General features: G+C 38.6%; 1 protein-coding gene across 1 annotated transcript; it reads right to left on the reverse strand.

Moving 5' to 3' along the window:
- Positions 1 to 388: 388 nt before the first annotated feature.
- LOC149193747 (triphosphate tunnel metalloenzyme 3-like) lies at positions 389 to 1,640 on the reverse strand. Its single transcript, XM_089404889.1, has one exon. It carries the CDS (start codon positions 1,304 to 1,306, stop codon positions 707 to 709), a length of 600 nt encoding a protein of 199 aa, XP_089261015.1. The 5' UTR covers positions 1,307 to 1,640; the 3' UTR covers positions 389 to 706.
- Between the last annotated feature and the right edge of the window lie 21,144 nt (positions 1,641 to 22,784).

Below are 22,784 nucleotides of genomic sequence, written 5' to 3' on the forward strand. Positions count from 1 at the left end.
AAAACAATAAAATAATTTATAATTCAAATTTTATTAACCTTCGGTCACTTCCAAGTTCCTACCATTAAACAGAAGATTATTTCCCCTTGCAACCCATAATCAAGCAAAGTTCTGTAATACAAATAGCAGTTAAAATTATTAAAAGACTAAAAGGGCACTAGAACTGAACACAAAATTTGCCTATAATATTCACATGGATGGTAAAAGATAAGAACTGCCCCTTTCTATACAGATTGAGGTAAAATATAGATATATGATATGCCCTGTGCCAACAGATCAATTGTGAAATATCATTCTTCTTCATAAAAATGAAAAATGAAAGTACTGTTTGCCGCCTATATGAATGCTAAGATAGATAAGAAACAAGAAACGCCCATTTCTATACAGATTGAGGTTAAAAATTTTAAATATATATATGATATACTCGGTGCCAGTGGAAACAAACTAATTGTGACATATGATTCTCCTTCTTAAAAATTGTCATCACTTAACGTTTATAACAGGTTAAATAAATAAAAAATCCAATTCAGCCATTGGTCTTATAGACTTCATCTAAGAACAGTCAATCCAATCATTCATTGAACCGAAGCAAAGTAACGTTTATAACATGTTAAATAAAAATAAATCCCTTAATTCAGCCATTGGTCTTATAGACTTCCTCTTCGAACAGTCAATCCAGTATTTTATTGAACTGAAACGAAGTAGTTCAATCGGGGAGTTTCCCAGACCTGAAAATGGCAAACTTCGATTTCACAGAATGCGAGAAGGGCACGCCATTTTCACCCAGAAAATCTTCGAGAACTTTCTTCACTCTCTCAGGATCGTCACTCTCGCATTCAATCTCATAACAAGTCCCGAAATCGTAGTGCGTCTCATCCAGCTCGATCTTCAAACCCCGCCAATCAAAAACCCCCCTAACATTCCTAAACCCTCCGAGGCAAACAAACCCTTTACACCCGTACTCTGCCAAAACTCTCTTAACGATCCCGCACTCGAGCGCCGCCAACCGCCAGGTCTCCGCCACGCAGGCCCTCCCAAGGGCAGGGTCTACGTCCTCCTCAACCTCCTCCACGCGGCTGATTCCGTCGACAAGAACGGCCTTCCCCTTCAGAGAAACCACACAACGAGAGTCCCCGTCGTAAAATCGCAGGCGGAGCACCGCCCGTGCACCGCTCAGCTCCCCATCGCTGCCGTCAAAGAAGACATTTTCCTGCAGGTGGGTTGCCAGGCGAAAGGGAGCCAATAATCGCGCCACCTCCTGGTGGGCGGCAGCATCCGGCAGCTTCAGCTTAACCTCTACTTCCATAACCAAAAAGTTCAAAAACACAAAGGGGGCGGCCTCGGATTTTATTTGCTAGTTGTTATTGTTGTTGCTGAAGCCGATCCTGCTATGTACGGAGGGCTTAGAATCGAACTGCGCAAGAAGAGTAGCGGCGGATCCGGGATTTGAACCCGCTGAGTGGGGAGGAGCGGCAGGAAATTGGGTAGCGGCAGCGGCTGCTCTGTCGCGGGCGTCTTTCAGCTCTTCTTTGTCTTCCAACCTCACTTCCACAAGCGTTGGCTTCCTTCGCAGCATATTTCTTCTTTTCTTCTGTTCATCAGCAGGGTTTGGGTATTGGTAACCGGATAAGGGTTTGGCATTTTATTATAGGCTTCTGGTCTAGTCCACTCAACTTTAGCGTAAACCATAAGCACCATGCAAATAAAATACTTTTATTTATTTATTATTGTGTGGGGGTGGGATGAGGTTTTTTGTTATCCTTTTGGAGGTCACTTTTACATATTTACATACTTATTAGAGGGGCAATGGGACTGGAGTTTATTAGGTCGGTTAAAATAACGGTCAACCAATAAGCAATTTAGAGCTCTTATTTGGCTTTATATCGAGGAAATATGTATTATAACTTAGGCTAAATGACTTAGAAGAATAGTCTTGCTTTTGCTAAACTTTTAAGTTTCCATAATAGTTTGCACCACGAGCCCTGCACTCCCCATGTTTTTCTATCCATTAATAAACTATATCCAAATTTTGGAGTGTATTGGCTTGAAGGAGCATCTACCCATCAAATAGAGTTTGGACAATCCTTGACCCTAACATTTGGGCATTGCAACTCTCTTATGTACATCTGTCAGTCTTCCCCCATTGTGGCTCTAAGAAAAGGTCCTCTGCATATTTCATCCCTGATGTCAATTAGTTGATATTTCAGCTTTTTCTATCTGATTCAGAACAAAACACCTTGGGCATTGAGGAAGTCCAAAATCTCCCTTGAAAATACAAAGGCCTCATTGCATCCCACCAAAGGATCAATTCATATTATGAGCTTTTCTCCATTACCTACGTGTCAGGCAAGAGCATCTTCCACGATTCTAATGGAGTCTATAGTTGCCTTCCATATCGCTGATGCATTTGAGGGTTTTTTATTGACCCTGCACATCCATTCATCAATAGGAATTGGGTCGATGTACTTCCTTTTTACCACAGCAGACCACAAATTATCCATAGTCAATAGTCGCCACCCCGATTTCGTTGCCAATGACAATGCAAAAGATTGGAGTTCCTTTATACCCCATCCTCCCCAGGCCTAGGGTCGAGCAATTTTTTCCCAAGCTACCCAAGGAAGAACCACGTCCTCCTTTACACCTACCCATAGAAAACGGCTACAAAAGCATAAAAAACATGGTTTGGGCTAGTGTATCTTGTGCAAAAACGCTAAAGAATATGTTAGCCACTTATTTTTAAGATGCTCTTTCATCACCAAGATTTGGGAGTCCACTTTGAATCTATTGGGGATAAGATTAACTTGTAATGGGGAGAGTTGTGGGGAATCGTGGCAAACCTGGTGGAATTCAGTCTCAGACGAAAACTTAAAAAACATCCCTTTGATCATCTCTTGGGGAATCTGGCTAGCAAGAAACAAAGGCATCTTTCAGGATCTTTCAACTTCTCCCTATTCAATTGCAGTAGAATGTACTTCAATTTTTTCTCTTATACCTATTACTACTCCATCTCAGAACTCTAGGATCATCTGTGAAGAATAGATCAACCCCGATATCCCTTGGGCATACTTTGATGGTGCCTCTGATGCACAACATAGGTGTGGGTCGAGGCGGGTAATTCACATCAATGAAAACAAATTTTATAAAGCTTCAGTGGGCCTCGGAACAGGAACAAACAATTACACTGAATTACAATCTCTAAAATAGTAATGTGTTGGATTAAACAGTTGGGGATTGGTTCAGTGCAAATTTTTTGTGACTCATTGAATGTTATAAATTGGTTCAACAATATGCAAAGATGTCAAAATCATATATTGATTCCACTCTTAGAAGAAATCTTTCAATTAAAAATGACTTTTGATCATATATATGTTTTCCATATCTACAGGGAGCGGAATACAGCAACATACCTCCTTTCTAAGGAGGGTCTACAGCAGGATCTGGGCGTATGGCGTATAGCAGAACATGAAGATGGAAGGATCCGTGTGTCGGATCAACAACCATACAATCTTTAATATGGCCTGACTGATTTTTTCATCATATATCAACTCATATAGTTTTGTGGTTTTAGTGGATACTTGTTTGCTCAGACCTTCAGTCATTTTCGTATAAATAGTTTCTTTTTGTAAAAATTGATATTTATAAGGGTGGTTTTCTCCTAAATGGGGAGGCCTAGAACATGGATAGGATTATTTTTGTGACGGGACTGGGGTTATTTTTATGCTCGGTTGTAACAGCCCTGGTGAAAATTCCATGTAAAAATATATAACTACCATGGATGATGGGACATGTACTCCAAGCTTAATGGTGGGCAGGACATCCTAATGTGTGTTCATTTGGTTGTTTATGGCTAAGGAAATTGGCAAAGGCAATGGCTAAGGCATTAAAGAGGCAAAAGGTATTTTGGCACAATTATTTATCAAAATAATGGAAATTGGGAGAAAATGAAGGTGAAAGGTCACAGGTTGCATGTGAGGAGGAAATTGAAGGAAAATAATGGAAAATAAAGAAAATAGAGGCCTTATTAATAAAAAGGATTTTGAGGATCAGTGGAGAAGTCTTGGTCAGTGTAGCTTTGGAGCTCTCTCATTATTCTCTCTCTCTCACATACTCTTGGACACTTAGAGTTTTCTTGGAGCACTTTGGCATTGGAGCAAGAAAGGCAAAGAAGGCAAGAGGAAGCAAAGATAAAGCAAGAAAGGCAGGATCAAGCAGCTACAACAAGCTTCATTGCAGGTATCAACTTGCATGTGTATTTTCCTTGTTAGATTTGGCATGCATGGGATTGCATGTGTTTCTTTTCTACCATGGCATGGGTTTTGCCAAGTGTGACAGTATTTCTGGCTTAGCCTTGCCATTTCCTAATAACTTTGATGAGATGGGTTCTCTCATGCGTTTTGTGGGGGATGGCCAGATTGGATTCAAAGTTGAGTGGGGTGGATCTCTGAATTGACAAACACATGGTGGTAGTGGTCCCTGAACCAGACTGAGGATGCACGAAGCCACTGGCCCAATAACCCCTGAACCAAACTGTGGGTTGCAGTAAAGCCAGATTGTGTGCCTCGGTGGGCCTAGGAATCCTTGCCAGTGAATGGTGGGATATACGGTAAAGCCAAGACGTGGATTTTCTCTCCGTTGGGCCTAGTGATTCTAGGATGGAATGCACGAGTATGTCTCTGTGTAGGGCCTAGTGATCCCTGGATCAGACTGCGGATGGACGGTAAAGCCTGAGAGACTAGGAGGCACTCAAATTCCTCACGGTGTAGGTGGAGAACTCTGGTAGCATCCACATTGACTGGTGTTTTTTGATCAGTCCCACATTCATGCTTGGAATATGGCACGAGGGTGATTGTCTGAAGAGAATCTTGGCTCAGCCAATCTATGGTCGGGTGGAACGTGGTAGTCCCATCACCGGTTGGTTCGTTGCATTTATTAATGAACAATTCATTCCCTTGATTCTCATGTGCAAATGTACCAATGTATATATGGATTTTGATCGTTGATATGTCCATTATTTATGTACCTATTATGATGGTTATATGTATATTTTGTGACAGCAATTATGTATGGCTCTCAGCATGTTTTTAATTGTATTTGAATGGATATTGTATCTATGACCTAATAAGTGATAAGGCAACAAAAGACATGAGAAAACAATGGTTCGTGGCGATTCTCAGATAAGTATGAGATCCCTACACTTAATTCTGTTATTTACACCTGTAGGCTACATGTTGATGATATGTTTGACGAAATGCTTGTCATGGCTATTGGGGTATGGTTATGATTTTGTTCATCTTATTGCTTTTGTATCCTTGTTTCCTTGTATCCTTATCAATTCCAAGTGATCATTTCATTCTGGGCAGTGTCCCGGGCTCTGGGCCCAAAAAGATGGCTCAAATCCCACAATGCTAGCATTAGTTCTGAGACTAACTCGCTTGGGTAGTGTCTGGGGAGCGTTAGTCCTGAAACTAACTCGCTTGGGTAGTGTCTAGGGAGTGTTGCCCTGCCCTAAGTTTTCTCAAACAGTAATAGGACCGAGGGACAGGCAGTCTAAGTGGTTGCCCTGTCTTCTGAAGGTTATGTGGATGATGTTGGATGATTCCGTGTGATGTTTCATACATTCCATTTCCTTAAAGTTACCAAGGAGGTTGAATCTTATCTAATGGCCTCTCATCGCATGTTTACCTCGGCTGGCCAGTTACTTCGATAGATGTGGGAGGAGGGTGTTACAAAGTGGTATCACAACATGGTTCAATTCTCGGACTAAATGGGTTGAATGTGTGTTGGTCATGCATGCATGTCAATTACATGTGTGTCTCTTACACTTACATGCTTGTTGCATTTTCTTAATGATGGTTAGGGTTGTAGTACGATTATCATGGAAAATTTGATATTGATTTCATGAAATGTATTTGAAATAAGTATGTGACTAATTATGTATGGATTATATGTCGCTTACATGATACCTACTTACATCCTTGTATGTTAGGTTACATTCTTGAATATTTTGGATAACATGTATCAGTCTTGTAGGTTGATTACAAGATTTGATCGGTTATGTTCGACTACATGTGTTTATGAGTAGGTGTAGTTGATTTGGCATTGCTTATGCATACTGTTGGTTGTGTGTGGCAATGTGTACAATGGAGTAATGGTTGTTGTCATGCATGAGGTCATGATTTGTGTAGTTGATATGGTCATGCATTGATAACTAGACTATAGCTATAACCATGTGTATATTGTTTGGTACTCATTTGTTATGTGTGTAATTGTAGTTGTTATGCATGTATGGTCTTGATTATGATTATGAATGTGTAGTAGGTCAAACATGCCTTGTGAAGTCATTAAGGTCATCATGATTTTGTTGGTTGTTATGATGCTAATGTGTTGGCTAAGATGGAGCAGGAGATGCAAATCATCATAATGAGGTTGCAACATTGGACTTTGGGGTAAGAGCAGATCGCCATACATGTATTGTATGTTGGCATGCAAGTATGTAAAAGTTAAGGATTGTTGTATGCATTAGGTTTATATCCATTAGGTTTATGTACATGTCTTTTGTGTTAGGGTTACATTCGTGATAAATGTTAGTTGATTGGTGTAGTTATATGCACATGGGTCAGATAGCCATTAATGATAGTAACATGTAGTTGTATGCATTGCTATTGTTGTTTTATATTAGATAACCTGATGATTATGTTGTATGTTGTTGGTGATTATGATATATAGCTTATTGTCGTTATGTGCTATTAACTTAATGATTAGAGTTATTTCATTGAGGTCTTAATGTTGTAATTTGGACTGGTCATATGTGTGATGGTTATGTTCATTGCATTGAAGATCTTGATGTTATATGTATTGTGTTAACCTGGTTTGGCCTATGCAGATGGTTATGGTTGCAATATTCATGTATGAACTGACATATTTGTGATATAGTGTCGTACTAATCTAGATTGATTGTACATATGTGATTATTATGCATGAACGACATATTCTTATGAGCTTATAATGTGAACATGTTAATTAGTTACTATTATGGATATCATAAATTATGTTAATATGTTGTGAAGTTGTATCGTGTTAACCTGGATTGATTGTGCAGACGAGATCACCTCCCCTAAGATGCATTAAGGTATGAGCTTGCTTATGTCTTCTACTTGGTGCTTAACTATTTGACTGTGACATCTATTTAGTATTTGAGTGTTTAGTGTCTAGTTGATTTATTTAACATGGTATGTTGCAATTTGGTTGAGTTTTTTGATGAATTTCATAATATGAGTATGTGTTCCAATGATCTTGTTTTAAGATGATTGTACTAATATGTATGTGTTGAGATAGTTGACAGGTACTTGAGTTTATTAGGTGGTAGTTGTAGAATTATGTCTAATGACTATGAGTTGACTATGGATTATAACATGATTGTTTGTAAAAGTTGATTTCAAATTGATAAATATGATTGTCTTGATATTTGGAACATGTGGTTTACATGTGTGAGAAGTTGCAGGAAACATTCTTGGTATTAGCATGATAAGGTAATAGTTGATGTGATTACATAACTAACAGTTGGGTGATGCGACAACGCACAGTAAGCTTCGATTGCAGCAAGGTAAAAAGGTAAAAGAAAGGAATTGGGCAAGAAATCCTTTAGCTATGTTTGGAAACCCTAATTCCAAACGAATGAGTGCTTTGCATACAAGAAGTCTTCTTAACCTTAAACTTGTTTGACATTATGTGGATATGTGTTATAGTCATGAACATGCACTTGACAGGTATATTATCTAGTCTCTAGTTGTAGGTGGATCTGTCAAGGGAATTGGAATCCCTTGATAAATGGCGTGGATGTGTTTAGTTGTAAGCAACATACTTGGCACAACAAGATGAGGTAATTAATGTATTGTTATGTTTGATTATACATTGACAGTTATATGTTTATGGCAGTATGATGCAGGGAGTTGCATGTCAAGAGAGACTGCCATGAAATCTTGAAGAAGGCTCTAGTTGAGTTTCCTTGGGAACCATGGGGATTGAGTCATGGTGTCTATTGTTAGTCTTGTGCTTTTGGTATTTTGCGATTGTTGTGCTTGATTTGCAATTTTGATCGTGTCTTGTGCATAGCTATTCCACTTTGTTGTGGTGTTGTATTGCTTTGGTTTTCATGATCCTCTTCTTGTTTGTTTCGTGATTTGACTTTTGTGTTTTAAGTCTGGGGAATCGGTTGGGAAAGAGGAAAGTTAGTGTAGCTCGAGGAGAGTTGTGTGGTACTCACCAAGTAATGTAAGACATGGATGAAGCTTGGTGTATGAGTAAGCGCAGCAGAAGGTAAGACTATGACAGTCGGTTGGACTGGTTGGGTCCATTGTGGTAAATGGACATAAGTTGTGTAGACATGAGAAAGGTAACCAGAAAAGGTAAATGAAATGGATCTGAGGTGTCATATGCCTTAGATATGTTGGGAACTATTGTTCTCAATGTTGTGTATGAATAAAGGAAGTTCTCTCAACCTTGACCTTGGTATTTAGTAATTATGCTATAATCATGATTATGTTGGTGTTTATACATATAGGTGTGTATGTATGTCATGTTTGATAGGATTGTCATGGATCGTGATTATTAATGCTAACATTTATATCTATACATGTATGTATGTATGTCGTTGACTGACTAGATCATTAGTATTCTATGTTGATGTTTATGTATATGTATGTATGTATGTATCTATGTCACTATCTGATAGGGATTGTCAAGGATCATTCTTGTGAAGGAATAATTGCTTACGCAATTGAATGGCATGAAGAGGTTCCTGGTTCATGAGGAATCAAGTGGGAAGAGTAGTCATGACAAATATATGAGGTCAGTATCATATGGTTATGAGTTGATATTATGTGATTATATTATGTCTATGTTGTGGACAGGTTATACCAAAGGATACACCAGCAGAATGAAAGCAGTGTGGTCTGCGGCATGCTAGGATAAACATGGATGAGATATCGAAAGCAAGGTTTTTTGGTAAGGACAACATGGTTTTGGATGTGTGGTACTATTTTTGAGCATACGTTGTATATGTTGTACATGTTGCATCTATGATGTGTGCACTTGTGGTGTTGTGTATACATAGCATGTGTACATGTTATTTATGCAATGTTATATACAAGATGGTACAAATAGGGTTGTGCGAATATTGCATATGGGGTGTTGTATACATATTGTACTGTCTTCATGATGTATATGCAGCATGTGTGCATATGGTGCTCTGTGCATGTTGGATATGCAGTGTTGTGTACGGTTGATGCTATGTACATATTAGATATTCAATGTTATGTACACATGGTGTTGCGTGCATGTTGTACATATGGTGTTGTGTGCATGATTGTACAAGTGGTGTTGTGAGCATGTGGTGTTGTGTACATGTTGTACATAAGGTGCTATGAGCATGCGGTGTTGTGTACATGTCGTGCATGTGATGCTATGTACATATGGTGTCACGTACACATCATGCATGTGGTACTGTGTACATGTGGTATTGTGTACACATTGTACAATGGTGTATGTGGCATTGTGTACATGTTGTGCAGGTGGCGCCGTGTACATGTGATGTTGTGCAGGTGGTGCAATGTACCGATGGTACTGTGTACATGTTGTACATATGGTACTGGTGCACGTGTGGTATTGTGTGCATGTCATACATGTTGTGTCGAGGGCATGTGGTATTATGTATGTGCATCATGTAGTCATGGTATTGCGACGTGTGTACTCGTTGTGTTGTACTCTGTGTAGGGACATGTATTGGGTGGTATTGTGCCTCGGGTATAGATGGATGCACTGTGTTGTACACTAGATGTAGGTGTATGTGTTGTATGTCAGGTATAGGTGCATACGTTCCATGGTGTTATATGGCATGTATGGTTGTATGTGTGCGATGCACACTATACGTATGTGCACCTGGTAGAGGAGAAGGCACTGGGTGTTTGATAGGTGTGGCGACCGATCCGGTGTCTATGCAAAAGAACAAAGGTAGAAGTAAAAATCGATCAAGGATAAGTATCGGTATTGTATTTCAGTTTTATTATGCATGTTATTTATGATTCTAGTATATGATGATTACATGTGAATTATGATTCTGGTTTATGATCTATGATTCTAATTTATGATCTATGATTCTAGTTTATGATGGTTACATGTGATTTATGATTTTGATGGTTATGTTTTGAGCTAACCTGATGTGATATTTTTATACATGTTTTGGTCAAGTATGCTAGTTTGACTTGTTGTGACAGGAAGCAAACACGATTGCAAATGTACCTTATTGACGAGCTACCAATGAGGTATGATGTGAATTTATTTCAATTTATTTTAAATCTAATGAAAGTTATGTGCTTGGTACAAGAATGCATAAACATGCCCAGTGTAGTGGCCGAAATCGACTACAAGAATTAGCAACAACAACAAAGGAATTGAAACAGGCAACAGTATGTTGGTAAAGCACTTAAGGAGCAGGGTCATTGTGGGACACTGGTACCCAATAGTGTCCATTGATTTCCATGAGCATGCTATGACTAGTATGATGTGTTGAGGTAGGTATATGCCTTGATTTTTGTATCTTTTGATGTGAGGAAGCCTTTCCAAGGGATGGACTGCCCAAGATGGGGGTGCCATCGAAACTTGGAAAGTGAGTGACTGCACGGAAGGGGTGACCGGATTCCCGAGGGACTGTGTAGCAGAGAAGGGAAGGTCACTGATGGATTTGTTTTGGTCATTAGCATTGCCAGATGGAATCAAATGCACATTGGGAGTGTGCCTTGGAGCAATGAGCCAGTAACTGTTCATTGAGAGGACAAATGGCGAAGGATTATAGCGTTGGACATTGGATTCATATTTGACTTTGCAGTGGATTCTGGACTTCCTGGGAAGGAGGTGAATCCTGGTATTGCTTTGAGGGTGGAGGTGTGAGCCTCTAGATTCCCTTATTGATTGACACGAGCATTGTATCCTTTATTTGTTGGTTAAGCAAATGTGTATATGTGTATATGTATATATCATTCTAAATATCGTAATGAGTTGTGTTATAAAGCTCCACTATGCATGTATGGTTTTATCTAGTCATGTTGTCATGATGTTTTCATTTTAAGCGGTATTTAATTGTAAGTACTGCAACGAGCTGTGTTATAAAGCTCGATGGGCAGTAGTATGTTTTGTTTTCAGCAGACATGTGGTTATAGATGTCATTGAACATTGTGGATGGTGTTCCCCCAAGGGGGAGGGTTCTGTAACAGCCCTGGTGAAAATTCCATGTGAAAATATATAACTACCATAGATGATGGGACACGTATTCCAAGATGAATGGTGGGCAGGACATCCTAGTGTGTGTTCATTTGGTGTTTATGGCTAAGGAAATTGGCAAAGGCATTAAAGAGGCAAAATGTATTTTGGCACAATTATTTATGAAAATAATGGAAATTGGGAGAAAAGAAAGGTGAAAGGTCATAGGTTGCATGTGAGGAGGAAATTGAAGGAAAATAATGGAAAATGAAGAAAATAGAGGCCTCATTAATAAAAAGGAATATGAGGATCAGTGGAGAAGGCTTGGTCAGTTTAGCTTTGGAGCTCTCTCTCTCTCTCTCTCATACTCTTGGACACTTAGAGTTTTCTTGGAGCACTTTGGCATTGGAGAAAGAAAGGCAAAGAAGGCAAGAGGAAGCAAAGATTAAGCAGGGAAAGGCAGGATCAAGCAGCTACAACAAGCTTCATTGCAGGTATCAACTTGCATGTGTATTTTCCTTGCTAGATTTGGCATGCATGGGATTGCATGTGTTTCTTTTCTACCATGGCATGGGTTTTTCCAGGTGTGACAATATTTCTAGCCTAGCCTTGACATTTCCTGATAGCTTTGATGACATGGGTTCTCTCATGCGTTTTGTGGGGGATGGTCGTATTGGATTCGAAGCTGAGTGGGGTGGATCTCTGAATTGACAAACACATGGTGTTAGTGGTCCCTGAACTAGATTGAGGATGCACGAAGCCACTGGCCTAGTAACCCCTGAACCAGACTGTGGGTTGCGGTAAAGCCAGATTGTGTGCCTCGGTGGGCCTAGGAATCCTTGCCAGTGAATGGCGGGATATATGGTAAAGCTAAGAGGTGGATTTTCTCTCCGTTGGGCCTAGTGATTTCGAGATGGAATGCATGGAGTATGTCTCGATGTAAGGCCTAGTGATCCCTGGATCAGACTACGGTAAATCTTGAGAGACTAGGAGGCACTCAAATTCCTCATGGTGTAGGCGGAGAACTTTGGTGGCATCCACATTGATTGGTGTTTTTTGATGTGTTCTATGAGTCCCGCATTCATGCTTGGAATATGGCACAGGGGTGATTGGCTGAAGAGAAACTTAGCTCAGCCAATCTATGGTCGGGTGGAATGTGGTAGTCCCATCACTAGTTGGTTCATTGCATTTAGTAATGAACAATTCATTCCCTTGATTCTCATGTGCAAATGTACCAATGTATATATGGATTTTGATGGCTGATATGTCCATTGTATTTATGTTCCTATTATGTTGGTAATATGTATATTTTGTGACAACAACTATGTATGCCTTTCAGCATGTTTTTAATTGTATTTGAATAGATATTGTATCTATGATCTAATAAGTGATAAGGCGGCAAAAGACATGAGGAAACAATGGTTCGTGGCGATTCTCAGATAAGTATGAGATTCCTACACTTAATTATGTTGTTTACACCTATAGGTTACATGTTGATGATATGTTTAACGAAATGCCTATCATGGCTAATAGGGGTATGATTATGATTTTGTTCATCTTATTGCTTTTGTATCCTTGTTTCCTTGTATCCTTACAAATTCCAAGTGATCATTTCATTATGAGCAGTGTCTCGGGCTTTGGGCTAAAAAAGATGGCACAAATCCTAGAATGCTAGCATTAGTTTTGAGACTAACTCACCTGGGTAGTGTCTGAGGAGCGTTATAAAGCACCTTGCCAGTGTCTGAGGAGCGTTAGTCCTGAAACTAACTCGTTTGGGCAGTGTCTAGGGAGTGTTTCCCTGCCCTAATTTTTCTTAAACAACAGTAGGACGGAGGGACAGGCAGTCTAAGTGGTTGACCTGTCTTCTGAAGGTTATGTGGATGATGTTGGATCACTGTGTGTGATGTTTCGTAGATTCCATTTCCTTAAAGTCACCAAGGAGGTTGAATCTTATCATAGTGGCCTCTCGTCGCATGTTTACCCCGACTGACCTGTTGCTTGGGTAGATGTGGGAGGAGGGTGTTACATCATATTAGTTGTGGGTTTTTTGTCTTCATCATGGTGGATACACAATCTTTAGAATGCTTAATTACATCTACTTATGTAACTTTTTATTTCCTTAATAAAAAGTTTGATTTTTTCTCAAAAAAAAAAAGAAAAAGACAATTGATATAAAAAAAATTAGTTTCAAGTCACTAATGCTAACACTAGTAATTGCCCCAAAAGGTGCAAGAGATGCCAATAGGGTTACTAAATTGGAAAAATTTTACTTTGGTTTTGAATAATAATTATCACATTAAATTTAGTATTTTAGTGTTGTTTTTTTTCGTTTGGTAATTATATGCATGGTGGACTAGCAAACCAAAAAAGCATACATGTAAGATAGCTAAAAAGATAATTTGAAATTTCCAAAGTCTACATTTTATTTAAAAAATAAATAAAATTGTTTCAATCAATTATACAGAAACACATAAGCTCTTGAGTTCACTCTCCCTATATGGTTGACATTTATGGATTTACAGTGGACCCTGGTTAAACAGAATGGTAATGCCTTAACTAATACTAAACTTTATTGAGATGAATATGCTATTTAGTTAGAGGACATAAATGATGTACTTAACATGATCTCAATTATTGCGACAACAATGCTAATTGATTTAAACGCATTTATAGTTTCTCAAACTCATTTATAATTTTCTCACAAAGCTTGGACTTTTAACTTTTAATATTTTTCGGCTCTGTTTGGGATCAAAGCCCAATTTATCAGTCTCAAATTAAAATATTTGGGCTTTCAGTTAAAAGCTTCTGGTTATAAAAAGGCGGATTGGGTGTGGATATTAGATAGGTATTACAAGAAGATATCGGCCTGGCAATACAGGTGCCTTTCACTTGCAGGAAGGGTGATCCTCGCTCAATCGGTTTTAAACCAGATGGTAGTATACTGGGCTCATTTATATTTCCTCCCAGCAAGCATAATTATGGCAATGAACAAGCTTACGACAAATTTCATATGGGGAGGTCAAGCGGGTAAAAAGAAATTTCATCTCTCAACTTTATCCAATATTTCCATGCCGAAGTGCTGCGGCGGATGGGGGCTTTTAGACTTGAAAACTTTCGGAAGGGCCTTGCTTTGTAAAACTCTGTGGAGAGGCATCTTCGAAAATGGTTCATGGAGCAATATAGTTCGGAAGAAATATTTGAAAAGGAAGGATCTGGCATTTTGGCTCAGAAAAGAAAGATTAGGCTCTTCTAAAGGATCTCCTGTTTGGTTAAGCCTCCGAAAGATTGGGAAACTTTTCCTGGGAAATTTATCTTGGCATTTCCAATCAGGTAAAAAAATTCTCATTGGGAGAGATCATTTTATGAGTGGTGCTGAGGTGATTGAGGTTCAGGATTCATTACTAAACTTTCTTCACAGGAAAGGTTTGTTTTATTGGGATAGCCTAATAGCAGGCTGGCAGGGTCCGATTCCTCTCTGGAAGGAAGCTGATAGTCTGGGGATGCCGATAGACATTGCTATTCAATGGGATCAAATCAGAATCCGTCTTAGAAATTGTGGAATCTTTCGCACGGAGAATCAGGACTGTCTCATGTGGAAAAACTCGAAAGGTTTGTCTGCTGTTCAGGTAAAAGATGTTTATAGAGACCTGATCGGCCTTAAGCATCCTCTCCTTAGGCCTTCATTCTCGCCCATCTTCTGGAAATCGGGCTGCCCCTCAAAAATGATCCTTTTCTCTTGGTTGTCTTTCCACAATAGAAATCTCTCTTGGGAAAATTTAAGGAAACGTGGATGGCAGGGTCCTGGTGTTTGCCCCATTTGCAGGTCTGAAGAAGAAAACAATTTCCACCTTTTTCTAGATTGCAAGAAAACTCGTCTTCTCTGGAGAGCTCTGGAGGAATGCCATGGTATCCAGCATATGTCTCACTCCTCTATTTCGGAAGCGTTCTTATGGAGCAGTTTTCAAAAAAAGTCTTGGAGATCAATTTTCATCATAATTGTATGGAGTATCTGGAAGTGGCGTAATGAGTTTATTTTCAATGGTAAGGCCTCCCCTTTTCTGGAAATCATCTCCATCATCACTTCCATCTATGAGTCGATTCCGCAGTGCCCTTCCAAGCAACCGAAACAGAATGGTAATGAGGTCCCGCTGGAATTGTCATCTATGCCAAAGGCTTTTTTCGACGGGGCTAAACAGGGAGGTCAATGTGGCTGTGGGGTCATCATCTGGGTAAATGAAAATAGCCATTTTCTCATTTACTGGAATGGGGGGAGAGGATCCAACAGCAAGGCTGAAGCGATGGCCCTTGCTGGCCTTCTTCACTTCTGTCTCTTTCTCAATCTCCAGGATGTATCCATTTTTGGCGATTCAAAGGTCATGGTGGATTGTGTACTTGGTAAGAATATCATTATGAAGCCTCAGCTCATTGGATGGTTAGACAGGATCAAATATTTATGGAATAGATCCAAGGGAGCTTCCATTCATCACATCAAGAGGACCCTAAATTAGCAGGCAGATGGTTTATCCAAAAAGGGTCTTCAGGCAGTTCCAGGCTTATGGTTTTTGCAGGTTTCTCATGAGGGCAAAATCTTCTCCATTCAGGACTTCTTTCCTCCCGACTTTTAACCTTGCTTTTGCTTCGGTTCTGGTTCTTTCATCATCTTTTGATTTTGTTTTCCATTAAGTTCAGCTGCTTCTCTCCAGATGTTGATGGTTGTAATCTTCTAATGTTGCTGTTTCCAGTGAGCGCAGGTCCTCCAAGCTTGATGTCTGCAAATCTGGCTTTCTTTTTGATGAGGGCAGATTGTTATGATCTTCTTTGTTTTCAGCGGCTAAATATTGCCTTCTCTACGCACAGTTAGACTAATTTAGACTCATATCTCTCATGGCTGTTAGTTCTCTTTTGGCATGCACTGTTGATGCCCATCAGTATGGCTGGGGCTTATTTTTGTGACAAGTTCTCCATCTCTTTGCATAGTTTCTTCTATATAAGAGACATTGTACATAATGCTATGTTTATATTTATGATATAAATACAATTATGCTTTTTCGCTCTGAAAAATACAATTTCCTGTTTACACCACTGCATACCACTGCATACCAGTTGCTATGACGAGAAAGATCTTGCATCCTTCTCCATGTAAATTTAACCAATAAGTTGCATGTCCTTTTCAACAGCCCATGGACTGGACCGTTCCCTTCAGTATCGACTTAGTTCTCATCATCAAAGTTTGAAGGTCCTCGCCACGTTTTGTTCGCCATTAATTTAGCCATAATTATGAAGGATGTTCTGGTTATTCCCATTCTGCAAGTCAATGTTGTTTGGGAGGACAACAGGTGATTCATTAATTTCGTTTCTATAAGTTAACACATTCCATGCCATGTTGTCCCCTCTGTTTACGGTAAAACTAGATTTTACTGTATTTATGTAGTGAATTCTCGGATATCTTCGACGACGAGCATTTCAAGAAAACTCTGAAAGGCGACGTCCGAATCGTTTCTTCGCTGCCTTCCACTCATTTGATGTCGAGGCCCGTGGAGGAGAAGATAACTCCTCTTCACGTTAGCCCCCGCTGGATTCGATCTCGGTACCTCAGGCGGGTAAGCGCGTAATTTATTCAAATTCTTTGAATCTCATCTTAGTGCATAGTGCGTTCACAACTTTCCCAAATGAAATTGAAAACTGACCAGGATCTACACATGGCAGTTGAATAAAGAAGGAGTTCTGCTTCTTCGAGGATTGGATTCGAGACTTTCCAAGGATCTTCCTTCCGATCTTCAGAAACTCCGCTGCAAGGTCTATTTTGCTGTTAATTGCCCTCTTTCTTCGCAATCCGCAGGCACTGGAAACAAGAAAATGTCTGTTAATACTTTATCGTCTGTTTGTGTTCCAGGTCGCCTTCGACGCCTTAAGATTTGCAGCACCAATTCAAGCTCTGGGGAACAGGATTGCAAAGAGAATGTGGGAAACAGGCCCTTACATAGCTCTGCATTTACGGCTGGAGAAAGATGTTTGGGTTAGAACTGGATGTCTTCCCGGCTTGGGTTCAGAATATGACCAAATAATCCAACAGGAGCGGAGAAGCCATCCAGCTCTTCTCACATCGCGATCCAACATGACTTACACAGATCGGAAGCTTGCTGGTCTCTGTCCTTTAAACGCCATGGAAATCGCCAGGTTATTTTCTTTCCCTTTTCTTTTGTTCTCGCTTCTTTTCAGTGTGATATTATTTAAAGTTTTCGCTGTTCTATTATTCTCCATCACCAAACCATTTCCCCCCTTTTGTAATAGGCTGCTTAAAGCCCTGGGAGCGCCCACAAACAATCGAATATACTGGGCCGGCGGAGAACCGTTGGGCGGAAAGAAGGCGGTGGAGCCTCTGATCAAACACTTCCCAAATCTTTACAACAAGCACAGCCTGGCCTTGCCAGGAGAGCTCGAATCTCTGAACAACAGAGCATCACTTCTAGCTGCAATTGATTACATTGTGGCACTAAACAGCGATGTTTTCATGGCATCACATGGAGGAAACATGGGCCGTGCGATTCAGGTACTCTCTCTTTCTCCATGCTTAGAATTCTTTTGCATATTCTATCCATAGTTGCGTCATGAAATTTATTCACATATGATTGTGCAACAGGGCGTACTCGGGCCACAGAAAGCACATAACTCCCAACAAAAGACAGATGCTTCCTTACTTCCTTGACAAAACATTGGGTGAAGAAGATTTTAACGACATTGACATTGTGGGGCGACTTGACGACATTGATATTGTGAGGCATCTTACGTTTAAGTCGATGGCAGATTCTCTGAATATTCAAGAATCGGATAGATATTCAAGAATCGGATAGATATGAACGCAGTCAAAAAAAAATTGACCCCGCCCATGTCTGTCGGATTCTCTCGAATGTTCAAGAAATAATGGCCCTTCGTCATCGCTCGGGAAACCAGTATTCAGAACAAATAAATTAGAGTGTGATGTTGTGGCCTACCCAGTTCCTGAATGTATTTGCACAAAACAATATGTTAGTTGTTGGGTTTGTACTTGGCGGGTATTCCACGTTGTTGGCTTTGTTCTTGGCGGGAGATTATCGCAAAAGGAAGCGGTCCCAACCAACTAAGCAGCTGATTCAACCGAGCACGAGATTCATTTGGGCAAGCGTCAAAATCTGTTGTATCACATATCTGCTCGAAAAATTTGGTCGTCTACTCGAGGGTTATGATATTCCTGCAAGGCACAAACACTCTTATCTTTTAGACTATTTTTAGTAACTCCTACCTTACTATATGGAAAATAAGGAAAATAATGAATGGTTTCAATGTGGTTTCCTCGATTTTTCTATGCAGGTTGCAAGCAGTATAGTTACTCGATTTTTTTTCGTGCAGGTTGCAAGAAGCATATTTTAATGTCTTGAGAGAATACTTCAGGGGTGCATCTTTATTTCCAGAGTGATCTCACCTACCATATGCGCTCATTTTGTTTCCATGCAGTCAAATGCTAAAGCTATGTTATTATTTTAATTTTAACAGAATGTTAAAATGATTCATGGTTTGAAAGTGGCAATATATGAATGGTTAAAATATTGTTTATGAAAGGTTAACAGAAGCTTTACATTGATAGGAAATATACAATAGTGGTATAGAATGCTCAAGTGTCGAATTAATTGATTGAAGGGTTGTAATCATTGTTATGAATTGAATGATGTTTTACTGTGTTACAATCTTGCACTGGAAGGTGTTGTTTTTGCTAAATAAAAAATGGAAAATTTATACCTAGAACTTTGGGGATATGGCATGATTTTGATTTCACTAGCAAATCAATGGTATATTTACATTTGTTGTTATTCCTGAGAGGTTTGTTGTTTTATTGGTGCATACTCTGTTAATATGCCAAATTGATTTGTAAGGGTCGTAACCGTTGTTATGAATTGAATGATGTTTTACTAAATTACAAATATTCAAACGATTTTGCATGGGAAGGTGTTGTTTACACTAAAATAGGAATGGAAAATATATGTGTCGGATTTCAATGGAAAATATATGTGTCTGGGATTTGGCATGACATTGAATTCACTTGGAAATCAATGGTATATTTATATTTCTAGTTATTCTAGAGCAGTTTGTTCTTTGATCTCCTCTGCTAAGCAAGGCCATTCAAATAATAATTTTTACTTATTTTTACTTGTATTAGGGATGCAAAATTTTTGAAGTTGGTGTTAGTTAAAAACCTAGGTTCAAGTAGGAACAATTTATCAGTAATCATTTATTCAAATAGATAACAAATAGATAAATCTTTAATTTTTACTTAGTTTTACTTGTATTAGGGATGCAAAATTTTTGAAGTTGGTGTTAATTAAAAACCTAGGTTCAAGTAGGAACAATTTATCAGTAATCATTTATTCAAATAGATAACAAATAGATAAATCTTCTATAACCATCTAAAGAAATATAAAAAAAAAAAATATTTTCTTACCATTTTTATAGTTTGATCATGTACTGTACACTTGATTCCTAACATATCAAGGAAGCTTTATTGGAGATAAAATTGTCACTGAATGACATTGCAACTATGAGGCTATCCAACCAAAACTGTTGGTATCAGCAGCCCATGAACTATCCAACGAAAACTGTTGGTATCAACAGCCCATGAACTATTGAGACAAACTCCTGAAAATTCTAAGGTGCAACTTTGTTATAGTAGCATCAAATCCCAACGTCAAATCCCCTCAGCATTTCAAAATACACCATCCATCCTGCATTTTGGAAAATTTGGTATATTTCAAGATACCCACTAAACTCTACAAGGTATTCAGGTTTGTGCGTCACTGCAGATCCAGATCCTCCCATTCTGATAGTTTCGCAGGAGTAACAATAGTTCATGTGACTTAGGCGAACATGCATGGTGGATCATAAGTTAATGTGGGCAAGTGGCTAAGAAATGGACCCACTTTGTCATGTGCTTACTCATTAAAGTGTGTGGCATTTTGTCTAGACCTTGGGTATTGTTTTTAGACATTGTTAATACATTTGTATGTTTACAAATATTTATTGCTTCTTTGCAAGAACAGAAGTCTGTATATATTTTAAGTCCTTTTAGCTTTATATAATACAAATGTCATTATTTATAGCTTTATATAATACAAATGTCATTATTTATAAAAATTTAAGCCATTTTTATCTGCTTGGGGTAGCTCAATTGGCAATGGCCGTGGAAATGAAGTCTCACCGAACTTGAAGTCTTGGGTTCAAATCTTGTGCTATCCCCCAATCGAGGTGATAAGTTTGACATGATAAAGATGTAGTCCTACCAAGCTTATAAACTATAAAATATTTAATTATATTTTTATAATATATATATATATATATATATATATTATGAATTTTAGTTCTTAATTTATAGATATTGTTTTTACATCGAATTTTTTAATCCTTGATATATAAATTCTAAAATATTTAACAACTTTATGTAAAAATAATCAAATTTATAATAGTTTTAAACCATTTACAGAATTTATTGTGTAAAATTTTCGTTACACCACTTTAATGAAAGTTCCTTTGCTTTTTATAGCATTAAAAGGTAATGCGAACACTTACATGACATTGTAATAATCATATAGCATGAAAATAACCGAAATAATTAATCCCTGAAACAATGTTATCATACGACAATTATACCACATAAAATGAACAGTTAATAAGATGGAGGAATAAAGCCGATGAACAACGATTTTCCTTTGCCAAAGATAGTTACTTCAACTCATCTCTGCATAGTGGAGACAAAAGTCGATGTAAAAACAACTTAAAGATACAACGTCTATGGAAAAGATGATTACAACGCAATTTTGTTGCAGGTCCATTAGCGATTTTGTTGCAGGTTCATCAGTGGAAAGCACTTCATGGCAGATTGCACATAATAACTTATCACTTTCACTGAGCTCCTCAAAGAGAATTTTTTTAGAAGTTTTAATGGTTGTGATAGTAGCATCCACTGGGGATGGATGCTATGTCGTGTAATATGTTTCTCTCTCAACTCAAGATAAATATCTGAACTTTCCCTAATGATTGTCCCAGTGGATGCTATGTCGTGTAATATGTTTCTCTCTCAACTCAAGATAAATATCTGAACTTTCCCTAATGATTGTCATAGAATTACGAATATCGCTATTTTCCTCCAATGCTTGCAAGATCCTTTGAAAATTTTCAAAATCCCCACTCCATATAATTTGTTGGCTCAGCACACCTCCTTCTGCACGACTCCAATCCAATATATTTTGAAACAAAACAACATTATCATCTTGAACCATTGCAATTTTGACAGTGTTTGGGCTACCATTGTAATTCAATGGATGCCATGCATACTCTCCAGCCTGTCGGATTTCATCCAACCGTTGTATGTCCACACTTTCCCATGTATTTCCCAATTGCGATGGGTCTTTTTTGATCTTCGGCAGAAAAATCCCGATATCAGATGTTTCCCGCTAATTTCCTTCACCACTTGTGAGACTTCATCCATTCCATTTGGCTTTGACATTGTCATAACTAATGATTTGAGGCTTCTGCGATCTATATTGTGTGTAGTGTTGTTTTCGGGATTCATCGCATACAAATTTTTGGAATCTACATCTCAAACCAACCTCTGTGGTTCATCATCAAGATAGATCCATGATGATGAACTACAAAGGTTGGTTCTCAATTGTTATAACTAACTACTATGCTCTGTGAAGGAGATACAGTTTTACTACTTCATTGGACCTGTAGATATTCATTAATCATAATAAATGGTTCTCTAGCAAGAACCCATATAAGACTGCCCTCGACATCAACCCTTATATGACTCTGTTCATCATCGATATTGTTCCCCGAGCCATCGATGAAAACATTCATCTCACTTAGTGTAGTAGCATACGTGTGATCTCAATTGTTTTCCCACTTTGGAAATGAGAAATGAGTCAAGACTAATCGTCTCCCAACCCCATCTTGCTTTTATCTTGACAAATAATACCAAATCACAAATGTCAGGCGATTCCAGTTATTCAAGGAGCTAGTCTAGTCATTCAAGTGAGTCTAATATTTCTTTGCTCCGTTGCTCATAACCCTGTTTCCAAACCTTCTACCTGGAGACAACGACTAAAGACCAACCTCTTAAGCTCTTCATTTTGATCTCGTCCAACAATTATTAAGGTACAGGTCTTGTAGCTCTAGAGTGATGTATAACGTGTGGCTTTAACAAAGTCACTAAGCTATTTGGTAGCTACATATTTTTTTCAGCCCCGCTCAAGGCAGGGACTTGTTGCCTTGCAACCATTCTTGTTTGATTAGGTGTACATACCCTGTTTTCTTTTAGGTTTCAATGTTACAAAAAAAATACATATATCATTGGTTAATACATATCAAAGCTCCACCACTTGAATATGTCAAAAAAAAATAAAAAAAAATACATATCATTAAAATTTAAACATTTCGATAAAAATACATATGAAAGCTTCACCATTATATGTTGATGCTCTTCATATGTTTCAAGAAATTTTTAG

The sequence above is a fragment of the Pinus tabuliformis genome, chromosome 2_2, assembly GCF_031772625.1.
Source record: "Pinus tabuliformis cultivar Carrire ecotype Pingquan chromosome 2_2, CPIR1, whole genome shotgun sequence".
Classification (NCBI taxonomy): Eukaryota; Viridiplantae; Streptophyta; class Pinopsida; order Pinales; family Pinaceae; genus Pinus; species Pinus tabuliformis.